Source organism: Eulemur rufifrons, chromosome 18 (assembly GCF_041146395.1).
Source record: "Eulemur rufifrons isolate Redbay chromosome 18, OSU_ERuf_1, whole genome shotgun sequence".
Lineage (NCBI taxonomy): Eukaryota > Metazoa > Chordata > Mammalia > Primates > Lemuridae > Eulemur > Eulemur rufifrons.
The window spans coordinates 34,046,781-34,070,388 of NC_091000.1; the positions used below are offsets into that span (position 1 = coordinate 34,046,781).

The 23,608-nt window shown below is 38.2% G+C and overlaps 1 protein-coding gene across 4 annotated transcripts in view; it reads right to left on the reverse strand.

Annotated features, from left to right (window-relative positions):
• The window catches only part of NR3C2 (nuclear receptor subfamily 3 group C member 2), a 317,980-nt gene that overhangs the window by 151,975 nt on the left and 142,397 nt on the right, over positions 1-23,608 (reverse strand). For all 4 annotated transcript variants that reach the window (XM_069493155.1, XM_069493154.1, XM_069493151.1 and 1 more), the window contains exon 3: positions 5,361-5,500. In XM_069493155.1, the coding sequence (XP_069349256.1) occupies positions 5,361-5,500 (140 nt within the window). The remainder of the gene's footprint in view (positions 1-5,360; positions 5,501-23,608) is intronic.

Sequence of the window (23,608 nt, forward strand, 5' to 3'; positions counted from 1 at the left end):
TGTTCATAAAAATCATAGATATAACCTACTGGGTAGGTATGTATTTAAGCTCTTACAGTAAGTAATCAGAGTCAGGTTACCTGGTTCCTAATTTCTGGTAAAGGGGGAGGAAAAAAAAAAAACACCTCAACTTAATCTTTAAAGTGTTTCTTGAGAAAACTGAGCCAGAGCAGTTCTTGGTTTCCTACCTCTGATGTCGCAAGTATTACAGTAGTGATAAGGGACTTGGATGCCCCTTAGCTTCCTGCACATGGTTCATGGGAACACTAGGGCTTATCTTAGAACATTATCTGAAGACATCTAATAAATATAGATTAGATTATTTCCTTGATTTATCATTTCCTGAATTGTACATTGCCAGCTATAAGGGGATAGGTGTATTAGAATGATTATATAATACCATCCCGATTTAGCTGTGTCCACTAAATTCAAGTTCTCCATTTTGTGGCACAATTGTCCACACACCCCCCACCCCCAACACGCATCTCCCACTTGCTCACACCTTCGGTTGCTCTTCCCTCTCACCCGTGAGCACACACACACAGAGCACTGCCAGGGATGACTGGGTTATGACACAGTGACACACTCCCTCCTTCTGGACCTATTGAGTCTACTGATTAAGTTCAGAGAAGCAAAGAAATTAACTATGCATCAACCATTACATTTCCTTAAAAACATTTTCTCCCATAAGATAACCAATCAATAAATTTACAGATTTTTGAAATGTATGCTGTGAAATACACATAAAAGCAACAAGGTACTCGTTCATAGGCTTGGTTGTCTTAAAATACCACATATTTGAAAAACCTTAAGATTAACCTGCAATTAAGTCTTTTTAAAGCCATTTCTCATTTCAAGAAATAGACATGTCTCTTCTCTCAAGGGAAATGTCTGAGTGTGGAAACTGGTATCATACAATTCGCCTGATCTTACCAAGATAGGGACTCTTCAGCCTAACAGGTCTGCTTACAAAAATATAAACCCAGTTGACTTCACGTAATAATGAACTCTCTTCCCTTCCTCTTTTATAGCCTTTTAACTATTTAGTGATTTGTGGTAGCCGTGTCTTCCAGACACTGCATATGTATTGAACGTCTGAAAAGGAAATTAGGTTATAAAATAGTGTGCTGAATCTACTCAACTCTGTTCACTGAGGGAGCACAAAGTAAAAAACACAGATGAGATGAAACTAACAGCATTTTACAGTTGGAAAGAGACTGAGATAGTAAAAACTCTGACTGGAATTAGAAATCACAGATTCTCGGGCAAGTTCTGTTGATGATAATTTACTGGTTACATGCGGAAGTTATTTAATCTCGACTGCTCTTAAGCCACATAGATACGTTTGTGTGCATGTTCAAATTTTATTTCATGGCCACTAAACATCCACAGGCTTGCTAGGTTCTGGAGATGAGAGTCTGTCCTGCCCTAAGGACTTCTAACAGAGGAGCCAAAAGCCTAGGTGATGGCTCTCAACATTCTCTCAGCTGTGTGACTCCCAAAGGTGGGCTGCCCGAGGCAGCCACAGACCTCATCACGTGACTCAATGTCAACAGTTTTGTCTACACTGGAAAAGCCCCTCCAGGAAATCGTCATTGACCTCCATCTTCCCCCACCCAATTCCCCACAGACACCCTTTGAGAATTACTAGTCTAGAAGGATCTTACCCCCTCAAAGAGCAGCTCTAGGGACAAAATAACATATTACAAGAAAATGAAGATCTAATGAAAAAAAAAAAATGAAGGGCTGAAAAAGGAAGCACTATCAAAGTAATGGGATGGTGTTATTTACATCACTTCCCTGCACAGACATTACCCGAACTTTAGCACATGTTCCTAGACAGAAAGAATGATCTAATATTTTGATGTCACTCTATAGTCTATAAATCTGCATGAACATTGTGTTTTCATGTAACCTTCAATAGCAATGTTCAGGCAGGGCAGTACTCCTTTCTCCACTTATAGACAAAGAAACTGAGGCCCACGGAAGTTAAATACCTCGCCTCAACCTCACGCCTGGTGAGCAGGCTCAGAAATTAAAGATGAGGGTTCTGACTCTCCAGTATGATTTCCACCACAAATTAGAATCCTATTTTTAAAATTATTTTTCTTTTTAAGACCGAAAGGTCCTGAAAACCTCCAAGGCAAATAACTGATTCAAACTGAAAAATAAAATTATAAACTTTTCATTCGTAGGGTATGATGATATGGCTGTTAACCGACATTACTGGTAAATAAAAGGTATGTGGGGAGAGAGTTCTAAGTGCTGTTATATTAAATGTTTCAGAAGAAAAAAATAAGCACACAAATACATCCCATTAAATAGAACACAAATAACATAATTTATAACTTAAAAAATAATTTCCAGCCTTCAGGTACAGTTACCACTCTGCCATTATGGCAAGCTTTGGAGTGATGTACTCTAGAGGGGAAGCCTTGAGGCCGTAAACTCAGAGCTCGGGCTGCCCTTTGTCCTCCCCTCTGCTCTCTAGGGAGCATCTCCATGTTCTGTCCTTGGTGCTGTGATTTCCTTGCAGTTACCAGTTCCCTTCATCCCAGCTCCTTCTACCCACTGTGCTTGGAATTCTTTGCTCTTGCACTCTAAGGAGCAGCTTAGGGATATCAAGGAAAATCAGAAAACAAACTTAGTAATCATTTAAATACACAGACATATTATACATCCCTATGTATGTACATACATACACAGTCCCATATACACACAGACTAAGTACCAAACAGAGTCTTCTCAGTGTTTAGGTTACTTCCTTTACTAGGATCTATTAGGCATGAAAAGATTATCATATAAGGCAGAATTTTTTATGAACTCAAGAACAAATACAGTAAAATGGAAAGAATATATTATGAGACTTAGAGCTAAGACTTTAGGATGGGTCTAGATTTGGAGTCATGAGACTTTAGTATGGGTCTAATTCTGGCCTTATGATTTGGAATAGATTGGTTGACTAGGTCTGATCCTAAATGTCTTCATCTGGAAAAGAGGAATAAAAATAACACCCATATGCCATTATTTTGTGAAATGAGTGTTTCAAACTCTAAAAAGTATTATTAAAAATAATCCCTTATTCAAAAAGCTCTGATACAAAGACAGCCATATTTCTCATATATTTATACACATACTCTCTCACGTACACACGGGATAAAAGAGTAAACAAATACGAAAACATAAAGACAAATACGTCTCTATTCTCACAAAGTTTAAATTTATAGCCTGTTTCATGGAGGTGAATGATAAAACTCTAATTCTCAAATAAATAGAGAATAAACTATATTACTAAAGTCTCAAAAGGTATTCATCAAGTTTCATTATCCACTGACTGATCAGTTTTCCAAGAAACATTTAGGCTTTTCCGTACGTATTTATACCTGAATTCCAAAAACAATTCCTCAGGTACTTCCACAGAAACTACATAAAACAAACAACAACAAAAAACTAAGTGAGAACTTCTAGAAAAGTTTTTGCTGCAGAAGTAGGGAAGGGCAGATTCTGCAAATTGCTAACCTGTGGGTTCTGACGGGAAGGCTGACCCATGGCAGGGCCCACTAGAGGCTTCCGTTGTCCACTCCAAAATGTCCTTCCCTACCTCGATTTTTACACAGCACTTAGTTTATTCACTCATTAGTGAACTCGGGAAGGGGAGTTTTAGTTAGGAAGGTGCCAGAAGTAAATTTCACCGATTTATCTCCTACTGAGCCAATCACACAATTAAGGAAAGAGAGAAGCGGGGAGGGAGGGATGAGAAGAAAAACCTTAAAAAAATAAACTGACTTCAGTAGTGCACAAATTTACTCTTCCCACTTTCTGAAAATCAGTCTTCTGGTAACAGAACCGACGTTTTCCTAAGGAAAATGCCCTTCCCCATCTTTGGTCTAGACGGTTCTGCTGTCTGACTCCAGCCAGAACCCGCCTATCCGACCACTGTGTTCCCCAGCCACAGTGACTGGAGCAGAGGGGGGCAATGTGAGCCAAATTCAATCTGTGGAGATTCCACAGGGAGCTTTACAGGAACTGCTAGGCATAGAAAACCTCTGTTTAATGGAGGCCTGGTCGCTGTCTCAGCACCATGAGGGAACATGCATGAGAACAGAGTCAGAACAAAACCAAGCAATGGACAGAGGGGGACTGGGTTCTAATGATCTGGCTTAAGACTATGGCTTGCCTGAAGTCAAGTCTATTCTAGGACTTTACAGTATGTGGGTCAAAGAATTTCCACTGGTGCTTAAGCCAATTTGTTGAATTTTCCGTAACTTGGAACCCAGAGCCTATATCCTGAGAAAGAATTACTGAGCTACTATGACAAATTCAACGCTGGGTTTAAGGACTACCAAACAATTAACAGCGTAAATAATGTAAAATCATGTAATGTCAGTTAAATAATGCAAAATCCATCCCAGAAGCAAAGAAATAATTACTTGGTTAGCTTTTTCATCCCACAACTAAAGATAATTACCTGTGGTCTCTGGCAAAACAAAGGGGAAAGTCACTTATGTTTAAGTTTCTGAAGCAGAAATTCACCTCTCAGTAAATGTCCCTAAGAAATAAACCTTAGGGAGCACCTCAGTGAATATAAGTGCCAATTACACAATAATACTTTTACTAATACCAAAAATTCCACACTTTCACCAGACATAGTTTTCAACATCCATAAAACCATCTGGCCTAAGTCTGATGTTAATTAGCTGCTTATAAGTGACAGTGGGGAAAGGCAAAAACAAACTGAAGACTATTTCCCCTTAAGAAGCACAATTACTTGCACAGAAGCACAAGCTAGCCTAAATACACATGGTGAAGCTCAGGCAAAATTTTCATTTAATGTACGTTTGTAAACCTTCAGTAGGAAATAAAGGTAGGACTCAAATGAGGTAGATGGTAAATAAAATTATTCTGTATGGAACCCAACTTACATCACAGACTTGATCCTGATATAAATGTTTTCATTTCCCACAAACACATATTATACAGACATGCAGAAAAGGAAGAGAGGATGCATTCTGTGTGTGCCTAGTAAAAATGCTATTCCAGATTACACAAACTAAATTTACAATGGCACAGAATTGTTTTTCTAAGTCTCACTAAAAACCAAACTGTAACAAACAAATAATAACAAAAAAGACTTTTTAACTGGTTGATCCTTGCTCACGATCTCCAATTTTGCTCCTTAAATACTGCTTGGTAGAAAATCTCCAGATGGTTTTTAGATAAGGCACTATTACTACTTATCACTAACAGATTACATCAAAAATATTTTTGAAGAATTCCCAATCATGCTATAGTGTTAACTGTGCAAGTAAACTACATGCTAGAAAAAAATGTGCAAAAGGAACACCCACATGAACATTTACCTTCCACTGCTCTTTTGAAGAAAACTTTGCAGCTGCCACAGGTTACTACCCCATAATGACATCCTGAAGCCTCATCCCCACACACCAAACATATTTTGGAAGGTCTTGAGGATCCAGTAGAGACACTTCGTAAAGTAGAGCTGGGGAAAGAAATCAAGATTTAAATAACTACACTGTAATGGCACATTTAATATGCTGTACAGCTTAGCTCAAAATTTCTCAATAATCACGGTTCCATAAATGAATTCAGTATGTAGTGGTCATATACTATGTGACTTAGCAAAATCCTATCAGTGGAGTAACACTATCGAGAATGTTATATAGTAGAGCTTCTTCTTGGTACTGAGAAATAATCACTCATAAACTTTTTTCCTTCTTTTCCTCTTTTTGAGAAATTTTACAAAAACAAAAATACATTATTTGCACTGTAGGTGGGCAGTGAGAACAATCTTGAACCAAGTCATCATAGAAGTATTTTCTGTCCTTTTATTTTTGCATCAAAGAGCTATTCAACACTCTTCACTCAGACTCAGATAATATATCTCAATTATGCTGGATTACTAAAAAAAACAGAACTTCCCTTTCTAAAATAATCCACTAGTTAAGAAATTTTTTTTTCTTGCCTCAACTGCCAACAGTTTTATCCCTCTAAGTGACTGCATTTTTTCATGTTATGTTATATAGGTATGTTCAAACGACTTCATTTTGCTTACAAATCTGAAGGGACTCAGTCAATACTAAAACAAAAAGTCATACACAGTAAATATCTCAGGTATCTTTCATGATAAGAAACTGAAGGGCTCTGAGCAACAGTGTTTAGGGACAAATGTAATCCTTTAAGCAGCAATCTCAGTATCTTTTAAGGGGAACCTTCTCAAGTATATTATACAGTACTGTGTTAGTTAATATGTGCTGAATGAAATGTTTTCAAATGTAACAAGGAATAGTTCAGTGATAGTTTAGATGTATATCGAGCAGGCAAAGGAGTTCATTTTTTTCATACATAGTCCATGTGCATTTATTGAATATTTATCTACAGGTCCTGTGCAAGGTACTGGGGAAACAAACATAAAAAAACCCACTCTCTGCCCTCAAACTTAGCAGGGACATGAACTATTATGGTAGGCGCTATGGTGCAGGGTACAGCGGTGGCACACCCTGGGTTCAGCCCTCCATACCGGGAAGGGTGCAAGTAAAGAAGTCAGAAAACACTTCCCCACACGTGAAAGTTGAACTGAGTTTTGAGGCATGACCAGGTGATTGCCAGGCTAAGAAAGGGGTCAAAGGAGGAAGAATGTGCAATGGCTTGGACGAATGTGAGCTGGACACGTTCGGAGAACTCTGAGGAGGGTTCTCCAGTCACCTCCATCACCTTGCTGTCAAAGCTTCCCCCTGCACGTGAAGCAGCAGGCAGATGGGAAAAAGACAGAGAAAATACCCCCCAAATGCTAAAATGATTATGTTACAGCGACGATTTCTCTGTTTTTCAAGTTACCTAAACTGTGATAATACTGTGTTAATATTTTTCTAAACGATTTTAAACGTTTGAACTCTACTCTCACCAAAAACAGATGAAGAAACAAACTCTTCCGTTGCTCAGAGAAGTGTAGCACAACTGACTTTCTAGAAAACGACTTCTTAAATCAAGGACTGAAACAATGTTCTCCAAATTGTTTCTCCTTCTGAGAAAAGTGCTCTTTATTATTTTTATTAGCATCCTTTGACTTCTTTATGGCATTGAAAACATTCCATTTCAGCACCAGTAACTTCTTCAACGTATTCGCCCATAAAACTCAATTCGTACTGTCTGACTCATCGTACACTTCACAGGGAAATGCCACAAATTTGTAAATATTTAGATGATAACTTAAAATCATCATTAAAATGTAATTGCTTTTTCACAACTACAAGCATACATAGGATTTTTATCCGACATGTTTGTGGGCTTTGGTCTTGGTCCTAATACTTTACGGCCTCTTAGCTTCAGTCTTTGGAACTCCTCTCTTGTTCTGTCCAAACTTACTTTCAAAGTTACCTCATCTAGTCTCTTGGCTTTAAATATCATCAACATGCTGAGGATTTCCAAATGTTTATCTGCAGCCCAGAATTTCAGATCTATTTATTCAACTGCCTGCTTGACATCTCCACCTGGGTGTCTAATATACATCTCAAACTTAACGTGTCCAAAACTTTGCCCATTTTTTTCCCTGCCCCCAAACCAGCTCATTTCAGACTTCCTCATCTCAGTTAATGGCAACTATTATGGGCCAGATTGTTTCCTCCACAAATTCCTATGTTGAGGTCTCAACCCCCTATTCCTCAGAATGTGACCTTATTTGGGACTAGGGTTCCTGCAGGTGTAATTAATTAAGATGAGGTCATCCTGGAATAGGGTGGGCCCCTAATCCACTATCACTGGTGTCCTTATAAAAAGGGGAAATTGGGGCACAGACACCTACACAAGGAGAACGCTATGTTCTAGATGCAGGCAGAGATCAGGGGATGCCTGTATGAGCCAAGAATTGCCAGCAAACCACCAGAAGCCGGGAGAGAGATAGGGAAGAGATTGTTTATCACAGTCCTCAGAAGGAACCAACCCAGCTAACACCTTAATCTCGGACTTCTGGCCTCCAAAACTGTGAGACAATAAATTTCCGTAGTTTAAGCCACTTGGTTTGTGGTACCGTGTTGAGGCAGCCTAGCAGACTGACCCAGCAATTCTTTCCTACTGGTTGCTCAGATGAAAAATCATGGACTCATCTCTGACTCCTCTCTCTCTTTCAAATAGTAGCCCCCACTCTGTTAAATGCTACTCACTTCACCTTCAGATTCTGATCACTCCCCCCACATCCTCCTCTGGCACCTTCTAGGTCAAGCTATCAACACCCCTTACCTGGATTCCGTAAAAGCTTCCCAGCTGATCTTCCTGTTTCTCCTTGCTCCCTTCCTTCCCCCATAGCCAGAATAACCCTTATTCAGTCATCCTTTTGCTGAAAGTCATGCAGGGGTTTTTCCTCACGCTCAGAGCCAAAGTCAGAGTCATCCATATGACCACAGGGCCACGAACTGGCCCCCGAGACCTCTCTAACCGCTGTCCCTTGCCTACTCCACTTCCACAATATTGCTAGACTGACTGGCGCTCAAATACACCAGGCGTGCACCCACCTAGGGGCCTTTGCACTTGCTGTCCCCCTTGTCACCTAGCTATCTACGTAGCCCCCTCCCTCGGGTCTTTATTCAAACATCACTTCCTCAATCAGGCCTTCCCTGACCACCCCTCTCCACCCCCCAGAACTCCCTCCTCTCTTTTCTGCTTCATTTTTCTTTATAGCCCACGTTACCATGGAACATGCCGTTTTCTTCTGTTTATTGTTTGTCTCATCCACACAAGCAAGTATCCATAAACTCAACATGGGCCACGATTTTCATCTGTGTTATTCGCTGCCGTGTCCGCAGAACATGGCACAGCACCTGGCTCACAGTAGCACCAATCAACACTTGTCACCATAAAACCCACCATGCCATCAATTCTGATGTCCTACTGCAGTCATTATATAAGGGAATGTGACTTGTTCTTAGTTGTTTTGAGAGTGAAAGTATGTAGTTGGACCAAACTAAGAGAAGTTGAAGAGAAAGACCAGCGTTAAAAAATGCATTGTGAAATCTGTATTAAAATAAATTTAATTACAAAATTAAGGAAAACATGAATTCTTTTCCTTCTGTTCACTAACATCCCTCAGTGACAAATTAGCAAATCTGCCTCCACAGTGCCTTCAATGGCTCTCTGCCTCTTCTCTTTCTCTAACACTGAATTGAGCTCCTTCTTGTCCCAACAATGCCTCCTTCTATGTTTCAGGCACTTTCTCATCTTCTTAATCACTAACTTCAGAATTCTACCTTTGCCGATCTTTTTTCTTATTTCTACACTCTACTCCCTTAATGATCTCCTCTACTATCCCAGCTTCTAACAGCTCTCCTGGTGAATGACTTTCCAAATCTTTACGGCCAGGTCCGACCTTTCCCCAGTGTTCTACGTACCCTCCTGCCTCTGCATTCTATTAGCTTCTTAACATACTGTGTTCAAAACCATATTTACCTTCTTTTTTCCAGATTTTGGTGTTCTATAAGCACACTGCCATCTGCTAGTTACCCAGGTTCAAACCCTGTACTCCTCCCTCACCTATCCAGTCTAATCGGTTACCAAGTCCTTCTTGGTCCAGCTTTGCAAACTTCTCACATCACTTCTGTGCACCCCACTGCTGGTAACTTTGGTTCAAGCCCTTGTTACTTACTAAGAGTTCTTCCCTGATTCTGGCCTCTCCTTCCAATTCATTCTACAGTGATGGACAAATGAATGTGATGACAGAGAGTTCTGACTGTATTACTTCCATACTTGGAAATCTTCAATCACCCCTACAGAATGTCACCATAAATAAAAACCTTAGGAGGGGACACTTCAATCCTTCTCCTTACTACCAACCTTCTCCTGCAGGGTCTCCTCATAATGTCTAATCTTATGCTCAGCCCCCTGCAACACCCCTGTTGCAGTATTCTGGCCAAGCACCATTTACATAACCCAGCATCTCCTCTCGTGGAGACTCTATCCAACCTGAGAGAGCCCTGATGTTCTCCCAGCAGGAACTCCCACTGTCCCTTCTCCTAACCCACCTTTGTGTTCTGCTAACCCCTCTCCTTCAGCACTCATCACTTTTGCCCTTGCATTAGTGACCTGTGTACTCATCCTAATCCCTTGAGGGCAAAAGCTTTACTGTATGCGTCTCCGTGCTCTCACTGCCATTAGTCTAGCGTTGGTACTATTTATTGAGTGAATGAAATTACACTCCTAATCTCATTACAATAGAGCATAAATCTACAAAAGGCAATTTTACAGAAGGTAAATTAATGAGGTCAAGGTTATCAGTTCAATTCCCATACAGTTCATTTAGCTTTGCACGGGGGGGCGGGGGGGGGGGGGAGACCAGGAACAGGGACTATTCTCAAAGCTCAGCCAGCTGTCTCACAAACATATGCACTATTAACATAAGAGACAGGCCACAAGGTGTGGATGGGCTTGGAAAACTCTTGTCTCTATTGACACTCTATCATGTGGTTATCTTTGAAAGATGGCACATAGTTGGAAGGTTATAGGCAACCAGTTTTGAGAAATATATTTATACATTTTAGAGGAAAAGAAAGGAGGGAAGAAGAGAGGGAAGAGAGGTCAGCAGACTCTGAACTCAATCCTTTCTTGGACACTACTGAGTGTTACCAAAATAAATACAAAGCATGAACTGTTTAGTGATTTGAATGTCAGAATTCAGCTGTAGGGTATAACGTGTTTACTAAACATCTACACATAGAATGTAAGGCCCAAACCAAAGGCCAAACATGCAGGAGTCCAAGACAGGGACACAAGCTCAGTGAGGATGCCCGGGCTCTAGCTTTAACTCAGCCATTAACTGGTGGAACCTTAGTAAAACCACCTTTCCACTTTGGGCCGTAATTCTCACCAAGAGGTTGAATAGATGATCCCTAAGATCCTTTTCAAGATATCCTTTTAAGATTCAGATCGGTACAAAAGATAAATGGAACAGCCTGTCATGATCAATTTTAATTCATACTGAGTTTTGAGCTCAAAAACAATGCATTATGATACACAGAAAATAAACATTGGTCAATCTGGATCAAGCATAACAAATGCGAAAAAACAGTATATATAGGTTGATAGGTTCCTATTTTTGTAAATAATATAATTAATAACAGTAAATGATAATCTACCCAAAGGAAAAACTGGGGGCAGTATATACCAGGCTTATTTAACCATTCTGAGCCACAGTGTCCTCATCTGTAAAGTAGCGATAACCAAAGTCCCACTGTTTTGGGGTGCTGTAGATTAAATTACTCAATATATTTAAGAACACTTAAACAGTGTCTGACAAATAGTGGTATTTAAATTCTGGCTAATAATAATTAGTATTACTGTTGGATCTATAATTCTTTTTGTTTTTGTTTTTTTCCAGTTTATTTTTGTTTATTTTTTTGTAGAGGTGTGGTCTCACTATGTTGCCCAGGTTGGACTCGAACTCCTGACCTCAAGCAATCCTCCCACCTCAGCCTCCCGAGTAGCTGGGACTACAGTGCACGCCATCGCACTCAGCTGGATCTGTAATTCTTAATGGTGGCTGCCATAACAGTGGAACTACAGGTAATTCTACCATTCTATATTTTTCTATATAGCTTTTAATTTGTATAAGCATGTATAACATTGGTAAATAGCAGAAGAAAGAGTTTTTAAAAATGTATTTTAAAATAGTAGTACTACAATAGCCATATTATTTGTTTACTGTTTAGGCAGTGTTTTGTGTACATATGGATTTCAGGATTTCTTGTAAGAATTCTGGTTCCCCTGGTGTCTGTAGTGTGTAGGTTGAGAACAACCACATTAGATCATTAGGATAAACAACTGAAATTGAAAAATATACTCTTTTATATTAAGAACACTACATCTAAGAAACATAAGGATTTGGAGAACACTTCATATAAAAAAATACATTTCACAAACATAAATCAACCTTTAACAACTGGTTTACTAAAATCCTTATTTTCACCCACACATAAAATATGCTTTAAAAAACTTTGCTAGTTCCTTTTGTTTTGAAAAGCTTATATTTTGAGTCATAATATTTAACCTGAAGGAGCTCATGCAAATTTTCCCATTATTTAGGGGGATTATTTGGGAGTGTTTATTGGTGATGTATTTTCTTTTATGATATTGTCTATGGTAATAAATGAATCACATATGTTTTGGGGGAAAAGTCATAATTAATAAGGTTCATCCTCTTAAGCCATGGTTCCTAATTCACTACAGACAGGAATTAAAGAATCAATGCACATCTTACAATCTGAGCTGTATGAATAAAATTACAGCTAAAGTTACCTGACACTGAGAAAATTCAAGGACATAAATATGTTGGAAAATAAAATTTAAAAGCACAGTCATAATTAACTTGTCTTCTACAATTTACTTGTTTGCTTGGGGTCGGGGGCAAGGTGAAAATGGAGCTGGGCCAAGAAAAATGACAGAAATCCAGATGACAGCAAAGCACACTGGGCTCCAAAACTCAACCAACTGCACTCTAGAGACGAGCACGGAAGATGGCCCAAATCACGAAGAGTCTCAAACACGAGGTTAAGCAGTTAGAAATGATTCTAGAACAAAGAGTTGAAACATCTGGTAGGCAACTGAAAATGTGGCATGGAAAATGAAGAGATAGGTGCAAAAATCTACCATGCTAAAGGACACAATTAAGTGACTGGTTACAACTTTTAGTATATAAGATACAGACAATGAAAAAAAAGGCCTGATGAACTGAAAAAAAAACTAGGGACCATTGGACAGGTCTAGCTTGATAAGTCTGTTCAACAAGAGAAAGGTTGGAACGTAAAAGATAAGTTATCCTCAGGGAGCAAGGACTCCAGATGTTATTCAAAGAACAGAGAACAAATGAGCCTACCCAGGGAAAACTGAAATAAGGAAGAAAGGATCCTGGATAGGCAGCTACAGAAAACCAACATTTCTGGTTAGGCAGGGAAAGAACTTGCTAACAAACTTGAAGAACAAAAACCCACGAAGTGGGAAGGCAAGATAATGTAGAGTCTTGGAATCAAAGGGAAGGGAGCATCGACCATAGACTGTGTGTTTGTTTAACTGTGTCAAATGGCACTAAGATGACAAGACTTAAGGCTGATAGCTGGGAAGTGGTAATCACTGATACTGTTGATCTTAGTGATGGTAGTTTTTAAGCATGTATGAGCATGTATAAGATGCATATACAAATTTGGCAGGGCAGAGTGGCTCACACCTGCAATCCCAGTACTCTGGGAGGCCGAGGCAGGGGGACAGCTTGAGCCTTGAAGTTCGAGACCAGTCTGGCCAACATAGCAAAACCCTGTCTCTACAAAAAATACAAAAAATTAGCTCCTCATAGTTGTGTGCATTTGCAGTCCCAACTATTCAGGAGGCAGAGTAGGAGGATTGTTTAAGCCTGGGAGATCGAGGTTGCAATGAGCTATGATTGCACCACCGCACTCCAGCCTGGGTGGCAAGCAAGACCCTGCTCAAAAAAAAAAAAGAGCATATATAAACTATATTGAAGTGAGAAGTACTCCACATCTTTTCTATTAAGGAGTTTCCATACTCAGGAAGTTGTTTTGTCATACAACCATACCCAGTAGTAGTATACACTTGAGCATATACAGAGTCTCTAAAAAGATCTAACATCAAATCATCTCCAGAAACATTCACTGAGCAGGTATATGCCAATTAGCAGTTGCTAATACAATGAGCAAATCTACATACAAAAAAACCTGCCCCATTTTATTTGCCTCTGCAATCATTGGCATGTGTGAGTACATTTGTGAACATTGTAAGTTATTTAGAATCCCCTGGGAAAGAACCATTAACTTATTGCCAAAGTATGTTTTAAGGAGATTACTACTAAATGCTTGCATGTTTTTAAATACAGTGACTCTGCTTTTAAAAATACCACGTGTGTGTATGTATAACATAATTTAACTTCTTCCCCTGGTACAACTTTTATGTTAAGATGCAGACTTAGATGCTGATACAGATGGCATGAGACTCTAAGGACTGATGGGTATTGGACCTAGCTGTGGACCTTGAACCTGAGCTATTTAGAAGTTATTGATTTCAGTGTGTTTTATGTTTACTGCATTTTCAAAAAGTTGATGTAAAACATGCTTCATCATGGCCCTTTCTGAGTAATTGAACATGGCTTCTTCCTATAAATTTCATTAATGAGTCAAAGCTTCAAACAACTTTTTCCCTAAGTGGTTTTTCTTGCGTTCTGGAAATAATCATTTTCATTGCCTCTGGTATTGCCCTCTGATTCACCAACTCAATTCAGCTATCACTGCTGCTGTTACTCCCACACAAGATCATAGAAGCTTTCCTGGCGACTTGCACCCTCTCTTTTACCTCCCTCCTACTAAATTTTTTCACACAGGATCAAAGGATATCCTTTACTATTCTAGGAATTTACATGTGATAGGGTTTAGATAAGCTCATTCCAAAATCTATAAATATTTCACAGTCATTAATGATAATTAATGACAATGTCACGGTACTTCTGCTAACATGACTCTGTGCTGTATTTACTTCATACCTACTCAATACCTGACTTTTGGCAGAATTACCACCCCTCAAAATATTAAATGTGGCATCTTAATAGGGTGTCAAAAATCCTAAGGAATGCCTATATTCACGGGCTCAAATAAATTCATTTTTTAACACTTTAGTTTCTGAATAATCAATGGCGTATCACTTGAGAGTTAGGGGAAAAAAAATGAGTAAAAACTCCCAGGCAATAAACTTATTTTCTTAGAGTTCATTCTACAATTATGAAATTACATATGTGCCTTCAGTTCAACCTAACACTCTGAAGTCATCTTCCAGTAAAGGTATAAGTAATCTATCAGAAAAAAAAATTTCTTCCCTTTCATGCATTAGCTTGTAACAGGTAAAAAATACGTCCCTTTTCAAAGCACTACAATGAATTTTTCTAATCACCAAAAGTTTTCCTAGTGACTACGGTATAATCACACCCACAAAAGAGCAACACTGTCCCCATTCTGCTTAGAGGCAAGATGACTTGTACCTGGCTCCCACGGGCAGGCATTGCCAAAAAGAGTATCTTTGTCAAGAGCTGCAAAATGCCTCTCAGGGGACAGACCAGCTCACTGGGAATCTATGAAGATAAAACACACACACACACACACACACACACACACACAGTGAGACATACATACACTCATACAAAAATCCTCTGCAATGTCATGATTTGCTGTTCTTCAGGTATTTTTCATTAAGAATTCCCCAGTAGAAAATGGCAGAGGCTTTATGTAAGAGCCACCATAGGGCACTAGTCAGTAGATTTCAATGACTGAGTCTGCAAAGACATTCAGAGCCAACTTCTCTACCCCACCCCCAACACCCTTCAGGATTGATGAATCAATGCTGTCCTGTTCCAACGACAGCTTCCTGTGCTCACCTTCAAGTGTCCTACAGAGCCCCCTTTGAAAATCCTCCCTTCTCAAGCACAATTTGTAGGATGAAGCCATATGAAGTAGCTGTTTTTCTGTTTTCAAATTCCTGATTGCAAAATCAGAAATTTCTTATGGTTCAATTTAACACATTTCTAGCTTTAATGATAAAACCAGGGTTTGCCATAGGACAGCATTTCCAATTTAATAAAACGATTCTTTGCTATTATATGGGCAACAGCAAGTACTCTGCTGGCTACGGTGGTCACAGGCCTTCACGGGGAACATGCTGAAGTATTGAGGTGAAGTTAGATACTGTTCCTCCCTCCCAGATGGCAGAGTTTCCCTCCAGTACCACATTCTCCACCAGTATTGGCCATTATTAAAATTCTTATTGTTATTTTTATTATTTGTTAATAAATTATTATTTTTTTCTGATCAGCTTCACTGTTTCTACTTTTAAGTAAAAAATAAATATTTGTTTAAAACAATGACTTTATGCTCATTTCCCGACTTGGCATGAACAGAACAATGAAGGAATCCTAAGTACTCTCTTTGGGTCTTTGTTTTTCTTAGGGTTTGGAGTTTGGGGCTGTTTCTTTGATTTCCTCCCCCCAATAGTATTTGAAGCCCAAGGTTTCAGAAAGGCTCTTCCTTGGCTGCTAAGATTTTTGGGACACGTGTGTGCTAACACACGACCCCTGAACCAGTGCTGTTCCATGTGGTCAACACGAAGGTACATAAAAATAGAGCATTTATTTCCTTAGCTACCATCTTTTCTAAGTATCTTGCACTTTACCTACTTTTAAGGAAAATAAAGCAAAAAAAAATCTACTGAATACACTGCCTCTTCCCATCTCTGACCCCTTTCCTCCCATCCCTCCCCTCCTTTCATACATATTTTGACTCTGAGAAAAAAAATCTATCACTATAACAAGAGGTATGGGTATATTTGGCCCCTACCAGAGCAGATATTAAAATTATTTCAACATTTAGTTTAAATTAAAAGGACTATTTAGATATTTGCCAGCAGATGGAGTGGAAGAAGGAAGAACTAATCAGGGTCCACCTTTTCTCTAGCTAGTTCACTAGCTAACTAGTACCTCCTCCCTTACCTCATCTCTGTTGCTGCCCTGGAATTAAGGAACAGGGATAGTTACCTCCAAATATTCCCGCTAAGCCTGCAGACTGTTATGCTCAATAAGCAGGCGCTGAAACAACTGTCTCTTCCCTCTGTTTAGTCAACACAGTTACTGAGCACCTAACATATACTAGGCACTGTTCTAGGTTTCTGATACAGATCAGCTAATGAAATATACTAAAATCCTGACATTTAGAACTCAGATTCTAGTGCCAGGGACTCGGTGGGGGAAGGGGGTACAGACAAATCCCTACTGGAAAGTAAAGGAATATTAATATATACATTAACTTCTGTAACAATTTCATATTACTTTCCTCACTCTTACAAAAATATACCAAGTCTGCTTAAAATAGCCTTTTCTCAGAGCAAGAAAAACCAAAATGTAAGTTCTAAATTCAGTTAATGTAATGTAACATCTATTTCTTATAAATGAGATGAAAATCATAGATATTCAAGAAAGCGCTCTCAAGAGTATTGAGTCAGGATTTAAATACTTACATACTTTTATTGCTTAAGCCTGGGTGGGTGTGTGTGTATATGTGTGAAAATATCCTTTGAATTTATTTAAGCAAATATTGTAGTCTTTTCTTGCTTTCAGTGAGATACGGCAGTCCTTCAAATAAAAAGACATTAATATTTTTACCACTGACTTTAATCCTCAATTAAATTATTTTCCAAGGTTATGAAAATTCGCACTTAAAAAAAAAAGCAATTGTTAAGTTACGCCAAAATAACTTTTATGTTTTCCCTAACATTCTTAAAAGCAATTACGGAAGCTTTTTTCAAAAGTTTTTAAAATTAAAGTTAGGCTTCTGTCTTTGGAACAGATCTTAGAAAAGATTAAAAAGGCTTTTAAAATAAGGCAAATGGCATGGCTATCAAAGCGAACATGGCATTGTTTAGCGGTCACAAGTAAGTAGTAGTTCCAGGGGAGTTTGTGAAAAAAGAGAAAGATCTCAGTATCCCTATAAATAGTGATGAAAGATGGTAAAGAAGTTAAGAAAGATCTCAGTATCCCTATAAATAGTGATGAAAGATGGTAAAGAAGTTAACAAGGCAAGAAGCAGTGAAGTCACTTAGATCTATCTCGCTACAAAAGTGTCTTCCTGCCCTGTACTGCTGCCAGATGAGAAACAGCACAGCCACCTGCTACCACCCTGACAACCCACCACTAAAGGTATGAGTCAACCTGGCCCTTCTCCTTTCATTTTATTAAATGGAAATACCTAAAGTAAGATTTATGAAACCTCCTATGCTTCATTTCAACAACATAAATTTGGCTAGATGTTCTGATTTGATTTCAAGGGCACTGTATATGTTTCTCTATGGAAATTGTACCATTCACATCTATTTGCAATGAAAATTTTGAAATGTACAGCAATATTCTCTTCCTAGTGTTGGAAACAAGGTGTACAATATATTTACTTTTTAGTAGAGGGAGGTTCATATAAAATATTTTGAAATAAGGGGCAAAATACAAATGTGCACACATACATGTGTATCTTTATGCAAAATTTGCCATGCTTGAAAGAATATGGTTACCAATATACTGTTTTTATACAGAAAAATAAGGTCTAGGAATTAGGATGGCATCTTGGTCCTTTCCTGCCCCCCTTAATTTAGTAAAAGTCATCCAAATTGAAATATAATTTCCAGGCCGGGCGCGGTGGCTCACGCCTGTAATCCTAGCACTCTGGGAGGCCGAGGCGGGTGGATTGCTCAAGGTCAGGAGTTCGAGACCAGCCTGAGCGAGATCCCGTCTCTACTAAAAATAGAACGACATTATATGGACAACTAAAAATCTATATAGAAAAAATTAGCCGGGCATAGTGGCGCATGCCTGTAGTCCCAGCTACTCGGGAGGCTGAGGCAGTAGGATCGCTTAAGCCGAGGAGTCTGAGGTTGCTGTGAGCTAAGCTGACGCCACGGCACTCACTCTAGCCTGGGCAACAAAGTGAGACTCTGTCTCAACAAAAAAAAAAAAAAAGAAAAGAAATATAATTTCCAAAGAGCCATAAAAGAAAACGGAATCAACCCCAGGGATGCTGGGCTGTGTTCTCAGCGGAGGACATCATAGGGAAAGGAGGCAACTTAGAAGAGCCAACATAGGCAGTTGAGAAGGAACACAGGGTTGGGACCACAAGGTATTTAGGAAACAGAAAAAGAATGAGAGGCAGAGAAGGCACGTGGGGCCAAGGCTCGGCAGCCAGTGAGAGCCAGTGCGTGCAGAGATGCACAAAGTTATGATCAAGGAAAAGTTCCAAGTCACAAGGGCCGTCAGAAACCAGGCGACAGAATCACAGAGATTCTGCAGCGGGTACGGGTGGGGTTGCGCTCCACAGCAAGAGACCAGGCAGCTGGTGCAGCCCAGGGTGGAGTTGGGGGACAGATGTAGATAACAATGTCAAGGGCAGATAAACTGTGCGATCTACGGAAGCTAGTTTCACGCTGGGAGCGCCGGAGCCCAGCCCTGGCCACGCCACACTTGGCAAAAGAGAAGCCCGTGGACTCAACAGGTTCATGGGGAAAAGGATAAGCAATGCAGGTGAGAAAGGAAAGAGAGAAAGATACATCTTCAAAGGAAGCAGGTAGACAGAAGCAGCATAAACTTTCTGAAGAGGGTAAATGTTTTATGGACACTGCTGTAAAGAACAGACGGTATTCAAACAGACAAACGGCAAATAATTTACTGGAGTCTTAGGAAGATATATACAGGTTTTGTCATAACAATTACCTAAAAATGGCATGTATTTTCAAGGAAAATAGTGGCACAAATACGTTTGAGATACAGGGCAAATAATTCTCAAGTACGCATCTAAGTTCACTGTTTATCTTCTAAGTATAGACAACTATTTATTAATGAAATAATTATAGCTATAATAAATGGAAAGATCATTAGAACTTTGCTCATGACCTTAAAAGACACATGTAAGTCAATGAATTTTTCTAATAAGTATAAATAAGAAATTAAAGGTAGGAAAATGGATTTGTTAGAATGGAAGAAAACTTTCTACTGTATGTTTGTAGGGTAAGAAAATAATTTGTTGAAGTCTAAAATTAGGCTAAAAAAGTTTTACTTTTATTTCCAAAATATAAATTATAAAAGCAAAGGAGAGTTTGCTTTTCAATTTTCAATGAGCAATTCAATTTATTACTATAAAGTAGATAAAGCCAATCTTATATTATAAACCATATGAAAATGTGAACCATAATGAAAATAGTATTCATTCAATTATCAGGAAAAAAAATGTGAAATTTCCAAGAGTCAACAGACATCAAGCAATTCTGAACAAACTTCTAATTCTGTTTACAATTGCTGAAATAGGGAAAAATATTTCAACATAGGTTTATTTAAATAAACATATTTTGTATGATTAACATCAAATGCCACTGTAATAAAAATGGGACAATCTGGCTTAAGAAATTTCACAGTACTACTTGAATATTTTTCATAAGCCCATTTTTTTCTTAAAGGCTGTGTTAAAATCATCCTAAAATGTACAGAGCTTAGTGAACCCAATGTAAGATTTTCCCCTCAGAATCTTAGAATCCTTACTGTGGACATTTAATGACAGCCTCTCCATACCTGTGACCCCAGAACACTTCCTGGAATGGGGGAGGGGATGCACGTGCAGGGGGACACAAACAGAGGAGTGAGGTGCTATTTTGTTGATTTCCTATTAAACACTGGAATTCTGCATATAAATTAGTAATTCCAAGTTCTGATTAATTTGGATGTATTTGCCTGTGTGGTTTTTTTCTCAATGTTATCTAAATACCCACTGATGTAGTAGGTCTTATGATTTGCATTTTACAGATCTTGAAATCCACTCTTTCATTAGTATATCAAAGACCAAAGACAGGAGAGTTTACCCTTGTTACTCAGAGAGTTCCACAAAGTTAAAAGACCTAGTATAAAAACGAAACAAATAATAATATTACAGTAATATAGGGACAGAGATTTCCTCTTTCTAATGATAGGTACAGTCTCAGCAAGTTTTACCCAAAATCCAGATAAAGGACTATTGTCTGATAACAACCGTTACATAATGGTGCTTGTTCGGCAGTGGAACTGGAAGAAAATAGATGAGTATGGGCAACCTCCTTTTCCCACAATTAGGCTGTTTCTGGGAAATGTCAATCATTAAGAAGTATACTACAATTTCCTATTGTTTGTTCAAGAGAAAAGTAGGGTAACACTTCACAGAGGTATAAGGGAAGGCAATAGTTTTGTTATTTTTCTTTTACAATATGAAATAATTCACTGCTAATTTATAACATTAATACCATAACCCAGTCATAAATTTCCTTTATAAAGTTTCAAGAATATCGACAGCTGTTTTTCACTAGTTAAAATATCTCATTACACTTATTTGTACATTATTTCAAGGAAAAAGTGAACATAATTTACTGTGTGTTCAGTGACTTAACATTTAATAGCATTTACTTCACTTGATCTTTAGAAGCAAAGTGTCAATCAACAAAAGAAATCAAAATATTTATAAATAAAATCATCTGGACTATGCTTTATTAATTTTTTATTAAAAATAAAACATTTGAGGGGAACCAGATATATAGTAGCAACCTAAAGATCAATATCATCTTATTTTTTTGGTAAATGTTAGAAAAAAATTCTACAAACTAGATTAATAATGCTCATAAATAAAAGCTTAAAATTCAACTCTAAAAGAGTTCAAGATGGTTACTTTGTAATATTAAGATAACAGCAAAAGAGGACATTTAAACACTATTAAAACAATATGAACATCATTGTACAGAAAAGAATGCACTCTTGAATCCTCATAGATGTGGGTCATGCTCATTGGTATATGAAGTATTACATGATTTTAAATCGTATACTAGACTATCCAAATCTGACAAATTAATCTACATCAAAATTGTGTGTTCTTTTATTTGCATCGTAAAGTCCAAGTTAGTAACAGGAAATAAAAGTTCTAAAAATGGTGCCCAAATTTTAAATAATCCACACCTCAGGAAGGCTGCTCCCATGACCCCACCGCACCCCTGCACTCATGTCAGACACCCTGCTAGCTTTGTGGCAGTGTCAGCACCCAAAGCCAACCCCAAAGGCCAAAAGGCGGGAGACAGCTCTCCACCTATCGGGCCTCATGAAAGGAACACCCAAAATGTCAGTCCCTGAACGAATTACTCCTGGGGGCCAATGTGTATTCTCCAAGAGGAAATGAAAATATATTCATAGCACCCTGAGATGGAACTCTATTCTATTCATAACATTATTTCATTAAGGAAATAGTTTTAAGGAAACATTTCAAAGGACTTGCAGAATCAAGTTTTGAAATATAATCTGTTTGTGAATTGAAGATGGCTTGCATTCAGATTTGCCAAATGATGTGTAAAAAAACTTTCAGAGGACCCTGGTCTAATTACAAACGGGAACTTGGGAAGACTAAATAGGAAATGTATGACCATAAATGTAACAATATATTTTTTAAAGTCTCAGAGAATGCCTGGTTTTTCTCCCCTATCACACTCCAAACCCTTTAGCCCTCAAGAAAGCTCAGCCTTTCTTTTGGACTTTGCTAGGAAATGCCTCTTAGAGACCGCCTAGGAGAAATATACTGGATATTTAAATTTAAACTTAAATTTAATTTCATTTAAATAAAATTTAAATTTAAAACATACATATACCCACAAACATAATATACAGAGACTACTATATTTCACACTATTAAGTAAAGAGACAAAGTATGTATTCTTTAAAATGTGAGCTATTCACCACCAATACCGCCACAAACACACCACCACTCATCTCCTCCTTTTTTTTCCTAACATTCTGCTTTGAAACTAATCCTGAAATGTGAACACTAGTAGCGTTGAAGAAAAAAAATTAAGACTGATTTCTTGGCTTGTGAAATAGGTAAATTTCACCCTAACATTTTGGTGGAAAAATTTCAGAAACTGTTATTTCTAAGGCAAAATAATAAGTGTAAATTAGATCAAAAGTTGGTGGAGAGCAGAACACTAAATGAGCACAATCTCTAATTGCTATTCTTCCTGTTATTGGAAGAGCTATGACTATCAAGAATATGCATTTTATGCCAGGCTTATGGAAAGAGGAAACAAGACACTCTAAAAATTCATGACTAACAATTTGAAAATAAAATAAGAGCAAAGCCAAGCCTTAGGTCTTCCATTTCGCAGTATCAACCAGAAGGGTTCAGAGTCTTTTCAAAAAAGCAATGTATATACTGACAAATTTCTATATAAACATAAATTGCACCTATTATGCTTGATGTAGGATGAACTAAGAATTTAACTTTAATCAAGTCAAGCATTGCACGCATTCCTTACCAAACTTCGTAAAGTAGCAATTTCAGTTGGCTCCTGACAAAAAAAAAAAATCTTATTTTTACCTGAAAATAATCTGTTTGCATCAGGAAAATGTAAACTTAATAACAGCAGATAAACTTAGCCTTTAACAGAATTTCAACGAGTTCCTATGGGAGAATAAATCCAGTTTTCAACAACTGTTCAAAGAAATTTTAAAGCATAATGTATTCTGACAATTTCTCTGAAGTGCACTTTTTGCTAACTACGCTCAGAGTTAATGTGATCCCATTTCTCTGGAGAAATAAAAATGACTTGTTCTGAAATTTTTCAGTTTATAAATAGTTACCTATTCGCGTAGACAGGCAAACGTGGAAAGTAAGTTATGAGCAATACCAAAAAAAAAAAAAAAAAAAAAAAAAGTCAATTATAGCAAGGAAAAATCCAGTGTCCCTTGAAATAAGAAGAATGGGACAGGGTTTTCATATATCAAGTACATAATAAAATCAATTCTGTTTTAGAGCACGTATACACACACGTGATACTTCTTCTTGTACATTCCTACAAAGGTAAGAGCAATAGATTAACGTGTACTAATTCCTCTTTTATTCTAAGTTTTGAGTGTTAAACTGTGTTTGAGAGAAGACGTGGAAGTCAGCTGGGGAAGGAAAGGAGCAGAATGAGAAACCAAGTCCCAGGCTGTCTCTGCGCTTTGGGCCACAGCTGTAGGCGCCCG